We start from the raw sequence: 19591 nt of genomic DNA on the forward strand, positions 1-19591 counted from the left end.
GGGGTGGGGGTCTCTCAGTATTGGGGTGGGGGGTCTCAGTATTGGGGTGGGGGTCTTTCAGTATTGGGTAGGGATCAGGGTGACGGGTGTGAGCCGGGCGGTGATCCCGGTGGCCGGGAGTCTCTGAGGTGACAGCATATGGATGGTGTGGGGGGGAAGAGGTCTCTCAGTATGAGGGGGGGCACTGTGTCAGCGTGGGGGTCTCTCAGTATTGGGGTGGGGGTCTCTCAGTATTGGGTTAGGGGTCTCAGTATTGGGGTGTAGGGCACTGTGTTGAGGTGGGGGTCTCTCAGTATTGGGGTGGGGGGTCTCTCAGTATTGGGGTGGGTGTCCGGGTGACGGGTGTGAGCCGGGCGGTGATCCCGGTGGCCGGGAGTCTCTGTGGTGACAGCATATGGATGGTGTGGGGGGGAGGGGGTCTCTCAGAATGAGGGGGGGCACTGTGTCAGCGTGGGGGTCTCTCAGAATTGGGGTGGGGGTCTCAGTATTGAGGTGGGGGTCTCTCAGTATTGGGTTAGGGGTCTCAGTATTGGGGTGTAGGGCATTGTGTTGGGGTGGGGGTGTCTCAGTATTGGGTTAGGGGTCTCAGTATTGGGGTGTAGGGCACTGTGTTGGGGTGGGGGTCTCTCATTATTGGGTTAGGGGTCTCAGAACTGGGGTGTAGGGCACTGTGTTGGGGGTCTCTCAGTATTGGGGTGTAGGGCACTGTGTTGGGGGTCTCTCAGTATTGGGGTGGGGGGTCTCTTAGTATTGGGGCGGGGGTCTCTCAGTATTGGGATGGGGGTCAGGGTGACGGAGGTGAGACGGGCGGTGATCCCGGGGGCCGGGGGTCTCTGTGGGGACAGCATATGGATGGTGTGATGGGGGGTCTCTCAGTATGAGGGGGGGCACTGTGTCAGCGTGGGGGTCTCAGCATTGGGGTGGGGGTCTCTCAGTATTGGGTTAGGGGTCTCAGTATTGGGGTGTAGGGCACTGTGTTGGGGTGGGGGTCTCTCAGTATTGGGTTAGGGGTCCCAGAATTGGGGTGTAGGGCACTGTGTTGGGGGTCTCTCAGTATTGGGGTGGGGTCTCTCAGTATTGGGGTGGGTGTCAGGGTGACGGGTGTGAGCCGGGCGGTGATCCCGGGGGCCTCTGTGGTGACAGCATATGGATGGTGTGGGGGGGAGGGGGTCTCTCAGTATGAGGGGGGGCACTGTGTTGGGGTGGGGGTCTCTCAGTATTGGGTTAGGGGTCTCAGTATTGGGGTGTAGGGCACTGTGTTGGGGTGGGGGTCTCTCAGTATTGGGGTGTAGGTCACTGTGTTGGGGTGGGGGTCTCTCAGTATTGGGGTGTAGGGCACTGTGTTGGGGGTCTCAGTATTGGGGTGTAGGGCACTGTGTTGGGGTGGGAGTCTCTCAGTATTGGGGTGGGTGTCAGGGTGACGGGTGTGAGCCGGGCAGTGATCCCGGGTGCCGGGGGTCTCTGTGGTGACAGCATATGGATTGTGTGAGGGAGGGGGTCTCTCAGTATTGGGGTGTAGGGCACTGTGTTGGGGTGGGAGTCTCTCAGTATTGGGGTGGGGGTCTCTCAGTATTGGGGTGTAGGGCACTGTGTTGGGGGTCTCTTAGTATTGGGGTGTAGGGCACTGTGTTGGGGTGGGAGTCTCTCAGTATTGGGGTGGGTGTCAGGGTGACGGGTGTGAGCCGGGCGGTGATCCCGGGGGCCTCTGTGGTGACAGCATATGGATGGTGTGGGGGGGAGGGGGTCTCTCAGTATGAGGGGGGCACTGTGTTGGGGTGGGGGTCTCAGTATTGGGTTAGGGGTCTCAGTATTGGGGTGTAGGGCACTGTGTTAGGGTGGGGGTCTCTCAGTATTGGGGTGTAGGGCACTGTGTTGGGGTGGGGGTCTCTCAGTATTGGGGTGTAGGGCACTGTGTTGGGGTGGGGGTCTCTCAGTATTGGGGTGTAGGGCACTGTGTTGGGGGTCTCTCAGTATTTGGGTGTAGGGCACTGTGTTGGGGTGGGAGTCTCTCAGTATTGGGGTGGGTGTCAGGGTGACGGGTGTGAGCCGGGCAGTGATCCCGGGTGCCGGGGGTCTCTGTGGTGACAGCATATGGATTGTGTGAGGGAGGGGTCTCTCAGTATTGGGGTGTAGGGCACTGTGTTGGGGTGGGGGTCTCTCAGTATTGGGGTGTAGGGCACTGTGTTGGGGGTCTCTCAGTATTGGGGTGTAGGGCACTGTGTTGGGGGTCTCTCAGTATTGGGGTGTAGGGCACTGTGTTGGGGTGGGAGTCTCTCAGTATTGGGGTGGGTGTCAGGGTGACGGGTGTGAGCCGGGCAGTGATCCCGGGTGCCGGGGGTCTCTGTGGTGACAGCATATGGATGGTGTGAGGGAGGAGCGGGGGGGTCTCTGTAGCCGGAAGTGGCGCTGTGCGGGGCTGGGGGTGCGGGTGACGCAGGCGGTGACGCAGCCGGTGCCGTGCCCGCGCTCTGTGTGTGGGAGTGCGCGCTCCCGGGTACCGCTCCGTTATTATCAGTCAGAGAGCGGCGGAGACCGGACACCACCCACCCCGGGACCTCCCCTCCCGCCCGGCCAGCCGAGCCCCCATGTCCCGGCTCTGCTCCTGATCCCCCTGTGCCGCCCTCCCCCGCAGCATCTGCCCCAGCCGTCCATTATCTGCCTCCAGCATCTGCCCCCTCCATCACCTGACCCCAGCATCTGCCCCAGCCGTCCATTATCTGCCCCCTCCATCACCTGACCCCAGCATCTGCCCCAGCCGTCCATTATCTGCCCCCTCCATCACCTGACCCCAGCATCTGCCCCAGCCGTCCATTATCTGCCCCCTCCATCACCTGACCCCAGCATCTGCCCCCTCCATCTCCTGCCCCCAGCATCTGCCCCCTCCATCACCTGCCCCCACATCTGCCCCATCCATCACCGCCCCCTCATTCATTGTAACCCCCCAGGATCTGCCCTCCTGGTATCTGTCATCAGGCAATTTGCCCCTCATCCCTCCCGCCGCACCATGAATTTCCCCCCACCGGGGCTGTCAGGGAGCCCCCAGTCGTCCCTCACCTCCCAGGTGTCCGTCTCCGGTTCCTCTGTCTCATCCCAATTTGGGACAGGTCCCCAGTTTGGTTCTGGACAAGTGTCGGCGACCCAGGCAGCCGGAGCCCCCCCCTACGTCCTGTCCAACTCGGTGGCCATCAGGGCAGAGATCCAGCGCTTTGAGTCGGTGCACCCCAATATTTACGCCATCTATGATCTCATTGAGCGAGTCGATGACTTAGCCCTGCAGAACCAGATCCGGGAGCACGTCATCTCCATAGAGGGTGAGTGAGGGGGGGTAACATGGGGTGCGGGGGGATCTGTGTATGGGGATGAGTAACATGTGGGTAACGGGGTGCAGGGGGATCTGTGTACGGGGCTGAGTAACACGGGGTGCGAGGGGATCTGTGTATGGGGCTGAGTAACATGGGGGTAACACGGGGTGCGGGGGGATCTGTGTATAGAGATAAGTAACATGGGGGTAACGGGGTGCGGGGGGATCTGTGTATGGGGCTGAGTAACACGGGGTGCGAGGGGATCTGTGTATGGGGCTTAGTAACATGGAGGTAACACGGGATGCGGGGGGATCTGTGTATGGGGATGAGTAACATGGGGGTAACACGGGGTGCGGGGGGATCTGTGTATGGGGCTTAGTAACATGGGGGTAACACGGGGTGCGGGGGGATCTGTGTATGGGGCTGAGTAACACGGGGTGCGGGGGGATCTGTGTATGGGGCTGAGTAACACGGGGTGCGGGGGGATCTGTGTATGGGGCTGAGTAACACGGGGTGCGGGGGATCTGTGTATAGAGATGAGTAACACGGGGTGCGGGGGATCTGTGTATGGGGATGAGTAACACGGGGTGCGGGGGGATCTGTGTATAGAGATGAGTAACATGGGGGTAACGGGGTGCGGGGGGGATCTGTGTATGGGGCTGAGTAACACGGGGTGCGGGGGATCTGTGTATAGAGATGAGTAACACGGGGTGCGGGGGATCTGTGTATGGGGCTGAGTAACACGGGGTGCTGGGGATCTGTGTATAGAGATGAGTAACACGGGGTGCGGGGGATCTGTGTATGGGGCTGAGTAACACGGGGTGCTGGGGGATCTGTGTATGGGGATGAGTAACATGGGGGTAACACGGTGTGCGGGGGGATCTGTGTATGGGGCTGAGTAACACGGTGTGCGGGGGGATCTGTGTATGGGGATGAGTAACATGGGAGTAACACGGGGTGCGGGGGGATCTGTGTATGGGGATGAGTAACACGGGGTGTGGGGGGATCTGTGTATGGGGATGAGTAACATGGGGGTAACACGGTGTGCGGGGGGATCTGTGTATGGGGCTGAGTAACACGGGGTGCGGGGGATCTGTGTATTGGGCTGAGTAACACGGGGTGCGGGGGATCTGTGTATGGGGCTGAGTAACACGGGGTGCAGGGATCTGTGTATGGGGATGAGTAACATGGGGGTAACACGGGGTACGGGGGGATCTGTGTATGGGGCTGAGTAACACGGGGTACGGGGGGATCTGTGTATGGGGCTGAGTAACACGGGGTGCAGGGATCTGTGTATGGGGATGAGTAACATGGGGGTAACACGGGGTACGGGGGGATCTGTGTATGGGGCTGAGTAACACGGGGTACGGGGGGATCTGTGTATGGGGCTGAGTAACACGGGGTGCAGGGATCTGTGTATGGGGATGAGTAACATGGGGGTAACACGGGGTACGGGGGGATCTGTGTATGGGGCTGAGTAACACGGGGTGCGGGGGATCTGTGTGTGGGGGTGAGTAACACGGGGTGCGGGGGGATCTGTGTATGGGGGTGAGTAACACGGGGTGCGGGGGGATCTGTGTATGGGGGTAATACTGGGTGCGGGGGATCTGTGTATGGGGGTAACACGGTGTGCGGGGGGATCTGTGTATGGGTGTAACACGGTGTGCGGGGGGATCTGTGTATGGGGGTAACACGGGGTGCGGGGGGATCTGTGTATGGGGGTAACACGGGGTGCGGGGGGATCTGTGTATGGGGGTGAGTAACACGGGGTGCGGGGGGATCTGTGTATGGGGGTGAGTAACACGGGGTGCGGGGGGATCTGTGTATGGGGGTAATACTGGGTGCGGGGGATCTGTGTATGGGGGTAACACGGTGTGCGGGGGGATCTGTGTATGGGGGTGAGTAACACGGGGTGCGGGGGGATCTATGTATGGGGGTAACATGGTGTGCGGGGGATCTGTGTATGGGGATGAGTAACATGGGGGTAACGGGGTGCGGGGGATCTGTGTATGGAGATGAGTAACACGGGGTGCGGGGGATCTGTGTATGGGGCTGAGTAACACGGGGTGCTGGGGGATCTGTGTATGGGGATGAGTAACATGGGGGTAACACGGTGTGCGGGGGGATCTGTGTATGGGGCTGAGTAACACGGTGTGCGGGGGGATCTGTGTATGGGGATGAGTAACATGGGAGTAACACGGGGTGCGGGGGGATCTGTGTATGGGGATGAGTAACACGGGGTGTGGGGGGATCTGTGTATGGGGATGAGTAACATGGGGGTAACACGGTGTGCGGGGGGATCTGTGTATGGGGCTGAGTAACACGGGGTGCGGGGGATCTGTGTATTGGGCTGAGTAACACGGGGTGCGGGGGATCTGTGTATGGGGCTGAGTAACACGGGGTGCAGGGATCTGTGTATGGGGATGAGTAACATGGGGGTAACACGGGGTACGGGGGGATCTGTGTATGGGGCTGAGTAACACGGGGTACGGGGGGATCTGTGTATGGGGCTGAGTAACACGGGGTGCAGGGATCTGTGTATGGGGATGAGTAACATGGGGGTAACACGGGGTACGGGGGGATCTGTGTATGGGGCTGAGTAACACGGGGTACGGGGGGATCTGTGTATGGGGCTGAGTAACACGGGGTGCAGGGATCTGTGTATGGGGATGAGTAACATGGGGGTAACACGGGGTACGGGGGGATCTGTGTATGGGGCTGAGTAACACGGGGTGCGGGGGATCTGTGTGTGGGGGTGAGTAACACGGGGTGCGGGGGGATCTGTGTATGGGGGTGAGTAACACGGGGTGCGGGGGGATCTGTGTATGGGGGTAATACTGGGTGCGGGGGATCTGTGTATGGGGGTAACACGGTGTGCGGGGGGATCTGTGTATGGGTGTAACACGGTGTGCGGGGGGATCTGTGTATGGGGGTAACACGGGGTGCGGGGGGATCTGTGTATGGGGGTAACACGGGGTGCGGGGGGATCTGTGTATGGGGGTGAGTAACACGGGGTGCGGGGGGATCTGTGTATGGGGGTGAGTAACACGGGGTGCGGGGGGATCTGTGTATGGGGGTAATACTGGGTGCGGGGGATCTGTGTATGGGGGTAACACGGTGTGCGGGGGGATCTGTGTATGGGGGTGAGTAACACGGGGTGCGGGGGGATCTATGTATGGGGGTAACATGGTGTGCGGGGGATCTGTGTATGGGGATGAGTAACATGGGGGTAACGGGGTGCGGGGGATCTGTGTATGGAGATGAGTAACACGGGGTGCGGGGGATCTGTGTATGGGGGTAACACGGGGTGCTGTGGATCTGTGTATGGGGATGACTAACATGGGGGTAACACGGGGTGCGGGGGGATCTGTTTATGGGGATGAATAACATGGGGTAACACGGTGCGGGGGGATCTGTATATGGGGATGAGTAACATGGGGGTAACACGGGGTGTGGGGGGGTCTGTGTATGGGGATGAGTAACATGGGGTGCGGGGGGATCTGTGTATGGGGATGAATAACATGGGGTAACACGGTGCGGGGGGATCTGTGTATGGGGATGAGTAACATGGGGGTAACACGGGGTGCGGGGGGATCTGTGTGGGGATGAGTAACATGGGGGTAACACGGGGTGCGGGGGGATCTGTGTATGGGGATGAGTAACATGGGGGTAACACGGGGGTGCGGGGGGATCTGTGTATGGGGATGAGTAACACAGGGTGCAGGAGGATCTGTGTATGGGGATGAGTAACATGGTGGTAATACGGGGTGCGGGGGGATCTGTGTATGGGGATGAATAACACTGGGTGCGGGGAGATCTGTGTATGGGGATGAGTAACATGGGGTAACACTGGGTGCGGGGGGATCTGTGTATGGGGATGAGTAACATGGGGGGGTAACACTGGGTGCGGGGGGATCTGTGTATGGGGAGGAGTAACATGGGGGGGTAACACTGGGTGCGGGGGGATCTGTGTATGGGGAGGAGTAACATGGGGGGTAACACGGGGTGCGGGGGGATCTGTGTATGGGGATGAGTAATATGGGGTAACACGGGGTGCGGGGGGATCTGTGTATGGGGATGAGTAACATGGGGTAACACGGTGCGGGGGGATCTGTGTATGGGGATGAGTAACATGGGGGTAACACGGGGTGCGGGGGGATCTGTGTATGGGGATGAGTAACATGGGGGTAACACGGGGTGCGGGGGGATCTGTGTATGGGGATGAGTAACATGGGGGTAACACGGGGTGCGGGGGGATCTGTGTATGGGGATGAGTAACACGGGGGTAACACGGGTGCGGGGGATCTGTATATAGGGATGAGTAACACGGATGTGTGGGGGTGGTAGCTGTCCTGCCGTCCCTTACGCTGCACCTTATTACATGTTGTGTTATGTGCAGTGGCGTGTCCTGCGTGTAATTCTACGTGTATACCGGTGTGTCCTGAAGGTAATCCTGCGTGTATAGCGGTGTAATCCTGTGTGTATAGTGATGTGTCCTGCGAATAATCCTGTGTGTATAGCGATGTGTCCTGCGTGTATAGCGATGTGTCCTATGTGTATAGCGATGTGTCCTGCGTGTAATCCTGCGTGTATAGTGATGTGTCCTGCGTGTAATCCTGTGTGTGTAGCGGTGTGTCCTGCGTTTATAGTGATGTGTCCTGCGTAGCGGCTCTGTAACATGCAGACATGTGCTGCTGTCGGGATGTGACTGTGACGTATCCTCCTCTAGGAACGAGTGTTCAGCATGTGGAATTATATACAGTGTGTTGTGAGCAGGAGACGGAGGTGACGTTGTGTGACAGGGACAATACCCCCCTGTGCCGTGTGGGCGGTAGAAGGGTACAGCCATCACTGTGCTATGTGGTAGAGAGACGGGTGACCAGCATACCACCTCCCCCCGATGCTATGTGGGAGAGACACGGGTGTACTCATCCCCCCTCCCCTCCCCTTGTGATGTGTGGGCGAGAGACTGGATCACCCACCCCCCATGACGTGTGGGAGGGAAACTGTGTCATCACCCCCCCCCCCCTCTCCCCGTGACATGGGGGCAATCCCTGGTGATGTGTGGTATTGCCCCCATCTCTCGCTGCGTTTGCTGTGACGCGCAATGCGCGCCACACAATTTATTATCCCTCCAGGGGAGGCAGAATAGTTGTCGGTATTCCGGCGCCGGTATGCGGAGTACCCCGTACTGCGGGATAGAAAAATGAGGGGACAGGCAGAGCGAAGAGGTGATACGGGCAAGGAGAAGCGTGGTCTGTAGAACTGTATCTAGGGGGCGTGGCTGCTGCCGAATTCTGCGCTCACCTTTACCTGTGCATATATCACGTGACTTAGTAAGATTGTTCTTATACCTTTTCTATTCCAAATGATCTTCAAACCGAATAACTTATGCAGAATTTACTATCCAAACATGTTTATAAAATGTGCGCAGGTGTGTGTGTTATACGCCGTGCAGCTTTGCCTGAATTTGATATTTGCGCCTGGAAAGAGGAGATTGCGGCAGGGAACAGGCGCACATACACTATTGTGATGTCACTGAAAGGTGCAGGGTGCTAGAATGAACACTACTAACAAACTGCTTTTGATTAGTGGACTGTGGATGCACCGCAGATATTTCCATGGCCATTTCTTCTGCTGTATGGTTTCCCTGTTTTAGTCCACATGCCAACTGCGCTGGTCTCAGTCAGATGAATATGGCTTACATTGGATTCTAATAGGTCAGCTGCTGCCCGGTGTGACTGGGGTCTGATACTGCTGGCACCAATAATTGCAATATTACACTGAACCACTACACTGTCATGATCACGTCTCTCTTCCCTATTCACCCTCTTTTTTCCTGTTATGCAGTCCTTGTCTGTCACTGTCTTTCCTTTGCAGCAATGAAGAATATTCATACAGTACCTCCTAGATAAAATGTAATTGTGGTAATATCTGTGCAGTAGCCCCCACCACAATGTGGGAAGAGTACGAGTGAGGGGGAGCAAAAAAGAGGAGATAGTGAGGAGGGTCAGGAGTGGAAGAGAGTGAGGTTGGAGAGGAGGAGGTAGGGAAGAGTAGAAGAGAGTGAGTCTGTGGAGGAGGTAGGAAAGAGTAGAAGAGAGGCTGTGGAGGAGGTGGGAAGAGTAGAAGAGAGTGAGTCCGTGGAGGAGGTGGAGAAGAGTAGAAGAGAGTGAGTCTGTGGAGGAGGTAGGGAAGAGTAGAAGAGAGTGAGGCTGTGGAGGAGGTGGGGAAGAGTAGAAGAGAGCGAGGCTGTGGAGGAGGTAGGGAAGAGTAGAAGAGAGGCTGTGGAGGAGGTGGGGAAGAGTAGAAGAGAGAGTCTGTGGAGGAGGTAGGGAAGAGAGTTAGTCTGTGGAGGAGGTAGGGAAGAGTAGAAGAGAGTGAGGCTGTGGAGGAGGTGGGGAAGAGTAGAAGAGAGCGAGGCTGTGGAGGAGGTAGGGAAGAGTAGAAGAGAGGCTGTGGAGGAGGTGGGGAAGAGTAGAAGAGAGGCTGTGGAGGAGGTGGGGAAGAGTAGAAGAGAGTGAGTCTGTGGAGGAGGTGGGGAAGAGTAGAAGAGAGCGAGGCTGTGGAGGAGGTAGGAAAGAGTAGAAGAGAGGCTGTGGAGGAGGTGGGGAAGAGTAGAAGAGAGCGAGGCTGTGGAGGAGGTAGGAAAGAGTAGAAGAGAGGCTGTGGAGGAGGTGGGGAAGAGTAGAATAGAGTGAGTCTGTGGAGGAGCTAGGGAAGAGAGTGAGGCCGTGGAGGAGCTGGGGAAGAGTAGAAGAGAGTGAGGCTGTGGAGGAGGTGGGGAAGAGTAGAAGAGAGGCTGTGGAGGAGGTGGGGAAGGGTAGAAGAGAGTGAGTCTGTGGAGGAGGTGGGGAAGAGTAGAAGAGAGCGAGGCTGTGGAGGAGGTAGGGAAGAGTAGAAGAGAGGCTGTGGAGGATGTGGGGAAGAGTAGAATAGAGTGAGTCTGTGGAGGAGGTGGGGAAGAGAGTGAGGCTGTGGAGGAGCTGGGGAAGAGTAGCAGAGAGTGAGTCTGTGGAGGAGGTGGGGAAGAGTAGAAGAGAGCGAGGCTGTGGAGGAGGTGGGGAAGAGTAGTAGAGAGGCTGTGGAGGAGGTGGGGAAGAGTAGAAGAGAGGCGGTGGGGAAGCGTAGAATAGAGTGAGTCTGTGGAGGAGGTGGGGAAGAGTAGAAGAGAGCGAGGCTGTGGAGGAGGTAGGGAAGAGTAGAAGAGAGGCTGTGGAGGAGGTGGGGAAGAGTAGAAGAGAGTGAGTCTGTGGAGGAGGTAGGGAAGAGAGTGAGGCTGTGGAGGAGGTGGGGAAGAGTAGAAGAGAGTGAGGCTGTGGAGGAGGTGGGGAAGAGAGCAAGGCTGTGGAGGAGGTAGGGAAGAGTAGAAGAGAGGCTGTGGAGGAGGTGGGGAAGAGTAGAAGAGAGGCTGTGGAGGAGGTGGGGAAGAGTAGAAGAGAGTGAGTCTGTGGAGGAGGTGGGGAAGAGTAGAAGAGAGTGAGTCTGTGGAGGAGGTGGGGAAGAGTAGAAGAGAGTGAGTCTGTGGAGGAGGTGGGGAAGAGTAGAAGAGAGCGAGGCTGTGGAGGAGGTAGGAAAGAGTAGAAGAGAGGCTGTGGAGGAGGTGGGGAAGAGTAGAATAGAGTGAGTCTATGGAGGAGCTAGGGAAGAGAGTGAGGCCGTGGAGGAGCTGGGGAAGAGTAGAAGAGAGTGAGGCTGTGGAGGAGGTGGGGAAGAGTAGAAGAGAGGCTGTGGAGGAGGTGGGGAAGGGTAGAAGAGAGTGAGTCTGTGGAGGAGGTGGGGAAGAGTAGAAGAGAGCGAGGCTGTGGAGGAGGTAGGGAAGAGTAGAAGAGAGGCTGTGGAGGATGTGGGGAAGAGTAGAATAGAGTGAGTCTGTGGAGGAGGTGGGGAAAAGAGTGAGGCTGTGGAGGAGGTGGGGAAGAGTAGAAGAGAGTGAGTCTGTGGAGGAGGTGGGGAAGAGTAGAAGAGAGCGAGGCTGTGGAGGAGGTGGGGAAGAGTAGAAGAGAGGCTGTGGAGGAGGTGGGGAAGAGTAGAAGAGAGGCGGTGGGGAAGCGTAGAATAGAGTGAGTCTGTGGAGGAGGTGGGGAAGAGTAGAAGAGAGGCTGTGGAGGAGGTGGGGAAGAGTAGAAGAGAATGGGGCTGTGGAGGAGGTAGGGAAGAGTAGAAGAGAGGCTGTGGAGGAGGTGGGGGAGAGTAGAAGAGAGTGAGTCTGTGGAGGAGGTAGGGAAGAGAGTGAGGCTGTGGAGGAGCTGGGGAAGAGTAGAAGAGAGTGAGTCTGTGGAGGAGGTGGGGAAGAGTAGAAGAGAGGCTGTGGAGAAGGTGGGGAAGAGTAGAAGAGAGCGAGGCTGTGGAGGAGGTGGGGAAGAGTAGAAGAGAGTGAGTCTGTGGAGGAGGTAGGGAAGAGAGTGAGGCTGTGGAGGAGGTGGGGAAGAGTAGAAGAGAGTGAGGCTGTGGAGGAGGTGGGGAAGAGTAGAAGAGAAGTGGGGCTGTGGAGGAGGTAGGGAAGAGTAGAAGAGAGGCTGTGGAGGAGGCGGGGAAGAGTAGAAGAGAGTGAGTCTGTGGAGGAGGTAGGGAAGAGAGTGAGGCCGTGGAGGAGCTGGGGAAGAGTAGAAGAGAGTGAGTCTGTGGAGGAGGTGGGGAAGAGTAGAAGAGAGTGGGGCTGTGGAGGAGGTAGAGAAGAGTAGAACAGAGGCTGTGGAGGAGGTGGGGAAGAGTAGAAGAGAGCGAGGCTGTGGGGAAGAGTAGAAGAGAGCGAGGCTGTGGGGAAGAGTAGAAGAGAGCGAGGCTGTGGAGGAGGTAGGGAAGAGTAGAAGAGTAGAAGAGAGTGAGGCTGTGGAGGAGGTGGGGAAGAGTAGAAGAGAGCGAGGCTGTGGGGAAGAGTAGAAGAGAGCGAGGCTGTGGGGAAGAGTAGAAGAGGGCGAGGCTGTGGAGGAGGTGGGGAAGAGTAGAAGAGAGTGAGGCTGTGGAGGAGGTGGGGAAGAGTAGAAGAGAGCGAGGCTGTGGAGGAGGTGGGAAAGAGTAGAAGAGAGCGAGGCAGTGGAGGAGGTAGGGAAGAGTAGAAGAGAGCGAGGCTGTGGAGGAGGTAGGGAAGAGTAGAAGAGAGCGAGGCTGTGGAGGAGGTAGGGAAGAGTAGAAGAGAGCGAGGCTGTGGAGGAGGTAGGGAAGAGTAGAAGAGAGCGAGGCTGTGGAGGAGGTGAGGAAGAGTAGAAGAGAGTGGGGCTGTGGAGGAGGTAGGGAAGAGTAGAAGAAAGTGAGGCCGTGGAGGAGGTGGGGAAGAGTAGAAGAGAGTGAGGCTGTGGAGGAAGAGTAGAAGAGAGTGAGGCCATGGAGGAGGTAGGGAAGAGTAGAAGAGAGTGAGGCTGTGGGGAAGAGTAGAAGAGAGTGAGGCCGTGGGGAAGAGTAGAAGAAAGTGAGGCTGTGGAGGAGGTGGGGAAGAGTAGAAGAGAGCGAGACTGTGGAGGAGGTGGGGAAGAGTAGAAGAGAGCGAGGCTGTGGAGGAGGTGAGGAAGAGTAGAAGAGAGTGGGGCTGTGGAGGAGGTAGGGAAGAGTAGAAGAGAGTGGGGCTGTGGAGGAGGTGGGGAAGAGTAGAAGAGAGTGAGGCTGTGGAGGAGGTGGGGAAGAGTAGAAGAGAGCGAGGCTGTGGAGGAGGTGGGAAAGAGTAGAAGAGAGCGAGGCAGTGGAGGAGGTAGGGAAGAGTAGAAGAGAGCGAGGCTGTGGAGGAGGTAGGGAAGAGTAGAAGAGAGCGAGGCTGTGGAGGAGGTAGGGAAGAGTAGAAGAGAGCGAGGCTGTGGAGGAGGTAGGGAAGAGTAGAAGAGAGCGAGGCTGTGGAGGAGGTGAGGAAGAGTAGAAGAGAGTGGGGCTGTGGAGGAGGTAGGGAAGAGTAGAAGAAAGTGAGGCCGTGGAGGAGGTGGGGAAGAGTAGAAGAGAGTGAGGCTGTGGAGGAAGTGGGGAAGAGTAGAAGAGAGTGAGGCCATGGAGGAGGTAGGGAAGAGTAGAAGAGAGTGAGGCTGTGGGGAAGAGTAGAAGAGAGTGAGGCCGTGGGGAAGAGTAGAAGAAAGTGAGGCTGTGGAGGAGGTGGGGAAGAGTAGAAGAGAGCGAGGCTGTGGAGGAGGTGGGGAAGAGTAGAAGAGAGCGAGGCTGTGGAGGAGGTGGGGAAGAGTAGAAGAGAGCGAGGCTGTGGAGGAGGTGGGGAAGAGTAGAAGAGAGCGAGGCTGTGGAGGAGGTGGGGAAGAGTAGAAGAGAGCGAGGCTGTGGAGGAGGTGGGGAAGAGTAGAAGAGAGCGAGGCTGTGGAGGAGGTGGGGAAGAGTAGAAGAGAGCGAGGCTGTGGAGGAGGTGGGGAAGAGTAGAAGAGAGCGAGGCTGTGGAGGAGGTGGGGAAGAGTAGAAGAGAGCGAGGCTGTGGAGGAGGTGGGGAAGAGTAGAAGAGAGCGAGGCTGTGGAGGAGGTGGGGAAGAGTAGAAGAGAGCGAGGCTGTGGAGGAGGTGGGGAAGAGTAGAAGAGAGCGAGGCTGTGGAGGAGGTGGGGAAGAGTAGAAGAGAGCGAGGCTGTGGAGGAGGTGGGGAAGAGTAGAAGAGAGCGAGGCTGTGGAGGAGGTGGGGAAGAGTAGAAGAGAGCGAGGCTGTGGAGGAGGTGGGGAAGAGTAGAAGAGAGCGAGGCTGTGGAGGAGGTGGGGAAGAGTAGAAGAGAGCGAGGCTGTGGAGGAGGTGGGGAAGAGTAGAAGAGAGCGAGGCTGTGGAGGAGGTGGGGAAGAGTAGAAGAGAGCGAGGCTGTGGAGGAGGTGGGGAAGAGTAGAAGAGAGCGAGGCTGTGGAGGAGGTGGGGAAGAGTAGAAGAGAGCGAGGCTGTGGAGGAGGTGGGGAAGAGTAGAAGAGAGCGAGGCTGTGGAGGAGGTGGGGAAGAGTAGAAGAGAGCGAGGCTGTGGAGGAGGTGGGGAAGAGTAGAAGAGAGCGAGGCTGTGGAGGAGGTGGGGAAGAGTAGAAGAGAGCGAGGCTGTGGAGGAGGTGGGGAAGAGTAGAAGAGAGCGAGGCTGTGGAGGAGGTGGGGAAGAGTAGAAGAGAGCGAGGCTGTGGAGGAGGTGGGGAAGAGTAGAAGAGAGCGAGGCTGTGGAGGAGGTGGGGAAGAGTAGAAGAGAGCGAGGCTGTGGAGGAGGTGGGGAAGAGTAGAAGAGAGCGAGGCTGTGGAGGAGGTGGGGAAGAGTAGAAGAGAGCGAGGCTGTGGAGGAGGTGGGGAAGAGTAGAAGAGAGCGAGGCTGTGGAGGAGGTGGGGAAGAGTAGAAGAGAGCGAGGCTGTGGAGGAGGTGGGGAAGAGTAGAAGAGAGCGAGGCTGTGGAGGAGGTGGGGAAGAGTAGAAGAGAGCGAGGCTGTGGAGGAGGTGGGGAAGAGTAGAAGAGAGCGAGGCTGTGGAGGAGGTGGGGAAGAGTAGAAGAGAGCGAGGCTGTGGAGGAGGTGGGGAAGAGTAGAAGAGAGCGAGGCTGTGGAGGAGGTGGGGAAGAGTAGAAGAGAGCGAGGCTGTGGAGGAGGTGGGGAAGAGTAGAAGAGAGCGAGGCCGTGGAGGAGGTGGGGAAGAGTAGAAGAGAGCGAGGCCGTGGAGGAGGTGGGGAAGAGTAGAAGAGAGCGAGGCCGTGGAGGAGGTGGGGAAGAGTAGAAGAGAGTGAGGCGGTGGTAGGGAAGAGTAGAAGAGAGTGAGGCTGTGGAGGAAGTGGGGAAGAGTAGAAGAGAGTGAGGCCATGGAGGAGGTAGGGAAGAGTAGAAGAGAGTGAGGCCGTGGGAAAGAGTAGAAGAGAGTGAGGCCGTGGGGAAGAGTAGAAGAGAGTGAGGCCGTGGGGAAGAGTAGAAGAGAGTGAGGCTGTGGAGGAGGTGGGGAAGAGTAGAAGAGAGCGAGGCTGTGGAGGAGGTGGGGAAGAGTAAAAAGAGAGTGAGGCTGTGGAGGAGGTAGGGAAGAGAGTGAGGCTGTGGAGGAGGTGGGGAAGAGTAGAAGAGAGCGAGGCTGTGGAGGAGGTGAGGAAGAGTAGAAGAGAGTGGGGCTGTGGAGGAGGTAGGGAAGAGTAGAAGAAAGTGAGGCCGTGGAGGAGGTGGGGAAGAGTAGAAGAGAGTGAGGCCGTGGGGAAGAGTAGAAGAGAGTGAGGCTGTGGAGGAGGTGGGGAAGAGTAGAAGAGAGTGAGGCTGTGGAGGAGGTGGGGAAGAGTAGAAGAGAGCGAGGCTGTGGAGGAGGTGGAAGAGTAGAAGAGAGCGAGGCTGTGGAGGAGGTGGGGAAGAGTAGAAGAGAGCGAGGCTGTGGAGGAGGTGGGGAAGAGTAGAAGAGAGCGAGGCTGTGGAGGAGGTGGGGAAGAGTAGAAGAGAGCGAGGCTGTGGAGGAGGTGGGGAAGAGTTGAAGAGAGCGAGGCTGTGGAGGAGGTGGGGAAGAGTAGAAGAGAGCGAGGCTGTGGAGGAGGTGGGGAAGAGTAGAAGAGAGCGAGGCTGTGGAGGAGGTGGGGAAGAGTAGAAGAGAGCGAGGCTGTGGAGGAGGTGGGGAAGAGTAGAAGAGAGCGAGGCTGTGGAGGAGGTGGGGAAGAGTAGAAGAGAGCGAGGCTGTGGAGGAGGTGGGGAAGAGTAGAAGAGAGCGAGGCTGTGGAGGAGGTGGGGAAGAGTAGAAGAGAGCGAGGCTGTGGAGGAGGTGGGGAAGAGTAGAAGAGAGCGAGGCTGTGGAGGAGGTGGGGAAGAGTAGAAGAGAGCGAGGCTGTGGAGGAGGTGGGGAAGAGTAGAAGAGAGCGAGGCTGTGGAGGAGGTGGGGAAGAGTAGAAGAGAGCGAGGCTGTGGAGGAGGTGGGGAAGAGTAGAAGAGAGCGAGGCTGTGGGGAAGAGTAGAAGAGAGTGAGGCTGTGGAGGAGGTGGGGAAGAGTAGAAGAGAGTGAGGCTGTGGGGAAGAGTAGAATAGAGCGAGGCTGTGGATGAGATGGGGAAGGGGTAGAAGAGAGTGAGGCTGTGGTGAAGAGTAGAAGAGAGTGAGGCTGTGGAGGAGGTAGGGAAGAGAGTGAGGCTGTGGAGGAGGTGGGGAAGAGTAGAAGAGAGTGAGGCTGTGGGGAAGAGTAGAAGAGAGCGAGGCTGTGGATGAGATGGGGAAGGGGTAGAAGAGAGTGAGGCTGTGGAGGAGGTGGGGAAGAGTAGAAGAGAGTGAGGCTGTGGAGGAGGTGGGGAAGAGTAGAAGAGAGCGAGGCTGTGGGGAAGAGTAGAAGAGAGCGAGGCTGTGGATGAGATGGGGAAGGGGTAGAAGAGAGTGAGGCTGTGGAGGAGGTGGGGAAGAGTAGAAGAGAGTGAGGCTGTGGGGAAGAGTAGAAGAGAGTGAGGCTGTGGAGGAGGTGGGGAAGAGTAGAAGAGAGTGAGGCTGTGGAGGAGGTGGGGAAGAGTAGAAGAGAGTGAGGCTGTGGAGGTGGGGAAGAGTAGAAGAGAGCGAGGCTGTGGAGGAGGTGGGGAAGAGTAGAAGAGAGCGAGGCTGTGGAGGAGGTGGGGAAGAGTAGAAGAGAGCGAGGCTGTGGAGGAGGTGGGGAAGAGTAGAAGAGAGCGAGGCTGTGGAGGAGGTGGGGAAGAGTAGAAGAGAGCGAGGCTGTGGAGGAGGTGGGGAAGAGTAGAAGAGAGCGAGGCTGTGGAGGAGGTGGGGAAGAGTAGAAGAGAGCGAGGCTGTGGAGGAGGTGGGGAAGAGTTGAAGAGAGCGAGGCTGTGGAGGAGGTGGGGAAGAGTAGAAGAGAGCGAGGCTGTGGAGGAGGTGGGGAAGAGTAGAAGAGAGCGAGGCTGTGGAGGAGGTGGGGAAGAGTAGAAGAGAGCGAGGCTGTGGAGGAGGTGGGGAAGAGTAGAAGAGAGCGAGGCTGTGGAGGAGGTGGGGAAGAGTAGAAGAGAGCGAGGCTGTGGAGGAGGTGGGGAAGAGTAGAAGAGAGCGAGGCTGTGGAGGAGGTGGGGAAGAGTAGAAGAGAGCGAGGCTGTGGAGGAGGTGGGGAAGAGTAGAAGAGAGCGAGGCTGTGGAGGAGGTGGGGAAGAGTAGAAGAGAGCGAGGCTGTGGAGGAGGTGGGGAAGAGTAGAAGAGAGCGAGGCTGTGGAGGAGGTGGGGAAGAGTAGAAGAGAGCGAGGCTGTGGAGGAGGTGGGGAAGAGTAGAAGAGAGCGAGGCTGTGGGGAAGAGTAGAAGAGAGTGAGGCTGTGGAGGAGGTGGGGAAGAGTAGAAGAGAGTGAGGCTGTGGTGAAGAGTAGAAGAGAGTGAGGCTGTGGAGGAGGTAGGGAAAAGAGTGAGGCTGTGGAGGAGGTGGGGAAGAGTAGAAGAGAGTGAGGCTGTGGGGAAGAGTAGAATAGAGCGAGGCTGTGGATGAGATGGGGAAGGGGTACCGTAGAAGAGAGTGAGGCTGTGGTGAAGAGTAGAAGAGAGTGAGGCTGTGGAGGAGGTAGGGAAGAGAGTGAGGCTGTGGAGGAGGTGGGGAAGAGTAGAAGAGAGTGAGGCTGTGGGGAAGAGTAGAAGAGAGCGAGGCTGTGGATGAGATGGGGAAGGGGTAGAAGAGAGTGAGGCTGTGGAGGAGGTGGGGAAGAGTAGAAGAGAGTGAGGCTGTGGAGGAGGTGGGGAAGAGTAGAAGAGAGTGAGGCTGTGGGGAAGAGTAGAAGAGAGCGAGGCTGTGGATGAGATGGGGAAGGGGTAGAAGAGAGTGAGGCTGTGGAGGAGGTGGGGAAGAGTAGAAGAGAGTGAGGCTGTGGGGAAGAGTAGAAGAGAGTGAGGCTGTGGAGGAGGTGGGGAAGAGTAGAAGAGAGTGAGGCTGTGGAGGAGGTGGGGAAGAGTAGAAGAGAGTGAGGCTGTGGAGGTGGGGAAGAGTAGAAGAGAGCGAGGCTGTGGAGGAGGTGGGGAAGAGTAGAAGAGAGCGAGGCTGTGGAGGAGGTGGGGAAGAGTAGAAGAGAGCGAGGCTGTGGAGGAGGTGGGGAAGAGTAGAAGAGAGCGAGGCTGTGGAGGAGGTGGGGAAGAGTAGAAGAGAGCGAGGCTGTGGAGGAGGTGGGGAAGAGTTGAAGAGAGCGAGGCTGTGGAGGAGGTGGGGAAGAGTAGAATAGAGGCTGTGGAGGAGGTGGGGAAGAGTAGAAGAGAGAGTCTGTGGAGGAGGTAGGGAAGAGAGTTAGTCTGTGGAGGAGGTAGGGAAGAGTTGAAGAGAGTGAGGCTGTGGAGGAGGTGGGGAAGAGTAGAAGAGAGCGAGGCTGTGGAGGAGGTAGGGAAGAGTAGAAGAGAGGCTGTGGAGGAGGTGGGGAAGAGTAGAAGAGAGAGTCTGTGGAGGAGGTAGGGAAGAGAGTTAGTCTGTGGAGGAGGTAGGGAAGAGTAGAAGAGAGTGAGGCTGTGGAGGAGGTGGGGAAGAGTAGAAGAGAGCGAGGCTGTGGAGGAGGTAGGGAAGAGTAGAAGAGAGGCTGTGGAGGAGGTGGGGAAGAGTAGAAGAGAGGCTGTGGAGGAGGTGGGGAAGAGTAGAAGAGAGTGAGTCTGTGGAGGAGGTGGGGAAGAGTAGAAGAGAGCGAGGCTGTGGAGGAGGTAGGAAAGAGTAGAAGAGAGGCTGTGGAGGAGGTGGGGAAGAGTAGAAGAGAGCGAGGCTGTGGAGGAGGTAGGAAAGAGTAGAAGAGAGGCTGTGGAGGAGGTGGGGAAGAGTAGAATAGAGTGAGTCTGTGGAGGAGCTAGGGAAGAGAGTGAGGCCGTGGAGGAGCTGGGGAAGAGTAGAAGAGAGTGAGGCTGTGGAGGAGGTGGGGAAGAGTAGAAGAGAGGCTGTGGAGGAGGTGGGGAAGGGTAGAAGAGAGTGAGTCTGTGGAGGAGGTGGGGAAGAGTAGAAGAGAGCGAGGCTGTGGAGGAGGTAGGGAAGAGTAGAAGAGAGGCTGTGGAGGATGTGGGGAAGAGTAGAATAGAGTGAGTCTGTGGAGGAGGTGGGGAAGAGAGTGAGGCTGTGGAGGAGCTGGGGAAGAGTAGCAGAGAGTGAGTCTGTGGAGGAGGTGGGGAAGAGTAGAAGAGAGCGAGGCTGTGGAGGAGGTGGGGAAGAGTAGTAGAGAGGCTGTGGAGGAGGTGGGGAAGAGTAGAAGAGAGGCGGTGGGGAAGCGTAGAATAGAGTGAGTCTGTGGAGGAGGTGGGGAAGAGTAGAAGAGAGCGAGGCTGTGGAGGAGGTAGGGAAGAGTAGAAGAGAGGCTGTGGAGGAGGTGGGGAAGAGTAGAAGAGAGTGAGTCTGTGGAGGAGGTAGGGAAGAGAGTGAGGCTGTGGAGGAGGTGGGGAAGAGTAGAAGAGAGTGAGGCTGTGGAGGAGGTGGGGAAGAGAGCAAGGCTGTGG

At 57.7% G+C, this 19591-nt stretch overlaps 1 protein-coding gene across 2 annotated transcripts in view; it reads left to right on the plus strand.

The window, feature by feature from the left end:
* Nucleotides 1–2438: 2438 nt before the first annotated feature.
* LOC135032965 (arf-GAP with GTPase, ANK repeat and PH domain-containing protein 3-like) overlaps nt 2439–19591 on the plus strand; it is a 179497-nt gene continuing 162344 nt past the window's right edge. Inside the window, exon 1 of one of the 2 annotated variants that reach the window (XM_063954136.1) lies at nt 2439–3311. In XM_063954136.1, coding sequence (XP_063810206.1) covers nt 3005–3311 — 307 coding nt within the window. In that variant the 5' untranslated portion in view covers nt 2439–3004. The remainder of the gene's footprint in view (nt 3312–19591) is intronic. The other variant, XM_063954137.1, reaches the window with a different exon arrangement.

This window comes from Pseudophryne corroboree, unplaced genomic scaffold (assembly GCF_028390025.1).
Source record: "Pseudophryne corroboree isolate aPseCor3 unplaced genomic scaffold, aPseCor3.hap2 scaffold_558, whole genome shotgun sequence".
Taxonomy (NCBI): domain Eukaryota; kingdom Metazoa; phylum Chordata; class Amphibia; order Anura; family Myobatrachidae; genus Pseudophryne; species Pseudophryne corroboree.